The sequence below is a fragment of the Priapulus caudatus genome, unplaced genomic scaffold, assembly GCF_000485595.1.
Source record: "Priapulus caudatus unplaced genomic scaffold, Priapulus_caudatus-5.0.1 Scaffold1085, whole genome shotgun sequence".
Lineage (NCBI taxonomy): Eukaryota > Metazoa > Priapulida > Priapulimorpha > Priapulimorphida > Priapulidae > Priapulus > Priapulus caudatus.
In genome coordinates this window covers 30,389-33,627 of record NW_014578146.1, presented here as the reverse complement: position 1 = coordinate 33,627, position 3,239 = coordinate 30,389, and the positions used below count along the sequence as shown (strand labels likewise).

Genomic DNA, 3,239 nt, shown 5'->3' with positions numbered 1-3,239 from the left:
TGGTGGTGATGGTGGTGGTGTTGGTGGGGAATGCTTGGTGTGTATTTCGGGTTGAATAGGAATCGAATGGACACGGATAGACACGAGAAGAAGACTTAGAGGTGTCTGTACTTCACACCAGTCTTTTTAAAATTAGCTGTTCATTCTTAGTTGAGAGCTAATTTTAGTACCTTTTAGGGATACCCCAAGACAAATGTGCACATCTGTTACATGAGTAAATAAGTTAAGAATAAGGTAGCAGTGTTGCATGCCAACACATGAACAATAGTAATTCATTAAACGCAAACATTTTCCTAATAACTGACCAATGTGTACAGGAATACTCAGTAGTCATATAGCAACTATGCAGTAAATTCAGTTGAAAATAATGTTCATAATTTGTACTCAGTGAGTGATCTCAGCAAAAGGTTAAATATACCAATATACCTATACCTGATATATAAACTGCAATAGTGATATATGGACTAGCTTAAGCCTTGTGCAATGTTGTTCTAATTTCTTCTTTGCAGCTGGTTTCAGCAGAAGGTGAAATACCAATATAACTATTAATATATAATATAATATAATAATATAATATAATAATATAATATAATAAATCCAATAAACTGCAATAGTGATATATGGGAGTTAGCTTCAGTCGTGTGTAATGTTCTGATTTCTTCTTTGCAGCTGGTTCCAGCAGAGGGCACTGGTAGCAGTGTGTCAGATACGACGTCACAGTGCACGGAGAGCATAGGTCAGGACCTGCACGTAGAACGCACAGGTGGAATAGGTGACAGCCGGCCACCTTCCTTTCAGTACGTATTATCGTGTCCCCTCCTCCCACTCAGTATATATGCAGTCAAACATGTGACAGTTGTCACATCCAAAGAGAGATCGCTTGTTTCTAAAGGACATTTATCTTGAGTGGCTGTTATACAGTGAAACAACCTTTTAGTACACTTTGGAGTTTTCCTAAAGTGGGCATTATATCAGGAGCTAATAATGACAAACTTGTCATGGCTAGTAGTGACAAATTTGTCATTATTAGCTTCTGATTATATGTGAGTTTGACTGTGTATGGTTAGATAGTGGTAATTACATTATGGTTAGAGGGACACACTATTTAGATAAGTGAAGCGGTGATAGTATGTGGTAATGATGTATTATGTAGGAAACCTGGCAACAACAAAATTATAATTGGTCATGATAGGTTCATGTTAATTAAATTATAAGAAGATACATTTCTTGATGATCAATGCTTGCTGCACTCATGTTCAGTGCTTGTAACATGCTTTCATAATTAAATTCCTAAACTGGTAGCGTCAAACCACCTTCATTACAATTATCATAAACCCAGGCAAATATAGATCTGATGAAGAAGTCCTTATAAGGAGTCGCACAAAACACCTATATGAACAAAGCAGCAATTAGGCTAGTATACGCTGCAAACTCACTGTTGAATACCGCACTACAATAATCTTGTTGCCAGTCTTAATATCTTCGACTGGTGGTACTCGGAGCTGAGGTAGCGGTGTATTGACGTATGGACGCTGCGTGTGGTTGCCTTGCAGTTCCAAGCTGACAGCTAGTGATGACGTGGACACATGCACGGAGACGGAATCAGTTATCAGTTCTAGACGAGGTGAGTGATCATGGAACTGTCAGGCTGGTATATATATATATATAGCCGCGAGAGTCGTAGTACTTCCATTAGAAACTAATGAACTTTAGGTGTTCACGTGGTCGAGTGGATGGTCAATATTACGCTCCGTTTCTCTCGCAAACCACAGAAAGCTGCTGGTATTCACGACAGAAAATGCTATTGTACATAAATTATATATGTATATATATAAACATATATTGCACTCATAACTATAAATACATATCTTCAAATTTTGCGATAACATGCTGGTATTTGTGATGTAAAATTGGTAGATGTGTCAAATGGAACTTTAATTATAAGTCGTATACCATTTGCCCATTTCTCAAAAAGCTTTTACTATACCCGAATGAAGATATCTGAATCTATTATTCATATTTGACTACGTGAAGGCAAACCGTTTACAATTTGCTACTTTATAAAATTCTAATGTAATACTCTAAGTGCAATTATCGTGGCAATAGCATCAGGAACTCAGGGTGTGAGTTTTACACAACTTTTCAGACTATTTTGGCCAGTTTTTCGATTAAAGCCATCATATATACATAGTGTATCAAATCCGCATTGTTAACGACTAATAGAATACCTAATACTGTGTGTATATAAGTATATACCCTCACTGCCATATTCATATATAAATATATATATTAATTAGTTTGCCCAATTTCACTATAATATAAATGGCTAGGAAGAATACATGATGATATAATATACCTGTGTGCATTTCAATGAAACATTGGTCTTTATAGCATTGAGATGGTATCAGAACTGTATATTAACATGTTAATGTCATAGATATTGTAAATTTTAATGTACTTCTCGTAGTATAAGTAGGTAGCCTAGCCAGCGGGTAGGAATTCAGAGTATGTCAGTGAATGAGATGTTATTCAGGGGTCGCTACCTCACCAGACTAGCATTAGCTCAATGATGGATGATTTGACGTATTTTATTACAGCTGTTTCTGAGCTTGTTCAAACTCACACACTGTGACTGCTAACTCATTTTCGCTTAACGCTCCTATTAGGAATGCTAGAGCGTCTGTCAGACAGAGCGTGTTTTAAGATGTCAATGATACTGTTTGATCCTTTCTCTAACCTAGTTTCTGCATCAGTGCATGCGCCGGGTCCACCCCATAACCCATGCGCATGTTTCTTCGTCCGTTCATACGCAAACCTGCCAACAGATGTCACCACTATGCTGATACTGAACTCCGCTCGTACTGGTTGTGGGCGACTACTGCTGTCGTTACACATTCGATCAAATGCCCAAAATCGGCATATCAAGCGAATTAGCGTAACCTTAGATGGCCTTATTTTAGAAACAACCTGTTCGTTGTCTATTTGCGTGGATAATATGTCATTGATATGCAGAGCGTGTTTAGAACCCGTGCCGGCTATTCATACGTTCTAACAAAGGAAAGGAAACGTTGAAGGGGAAAAGTGAAGTTCGCATTACCTACTATACAGCTGGTTATGTTCTGAACCGATGGAGGATCTTGGCCTAGGGCTTAGGCAATTGTTGCAGTTGGTAGCACGGTGGTGGTACGATGGTAGTCGCTACCGTAATCTGTCGCTGTATGGGCGTGCGTGCGTGCGTG

The 3,239-nt window shown here is 38.4% G+C and overlaps 1 protein-coding gene across 1 annotated transcript in view; it reads left to right on the top strand.

Annotated features, from left to right (window-relative positions):
• Positions 1-3,239, top strand: part of LOC106815300 (segment polarity protein dishevelled homolog DVL-3-like) — a gene marked incomplete in the record, with an annotated part of 62,025 nt that overhangs the window by 32,939 nt on the left and 25,847 nt on the right. Inside the window, 2 exon segments of the mRNA XM_014819744.1 lie at positions 670-797; positions 1,554-1,624. Of these exon segments, the coding sequence (XP_014675230.1) occupies positions 670-797; positions 1,554-1,624 (199 nt within the window).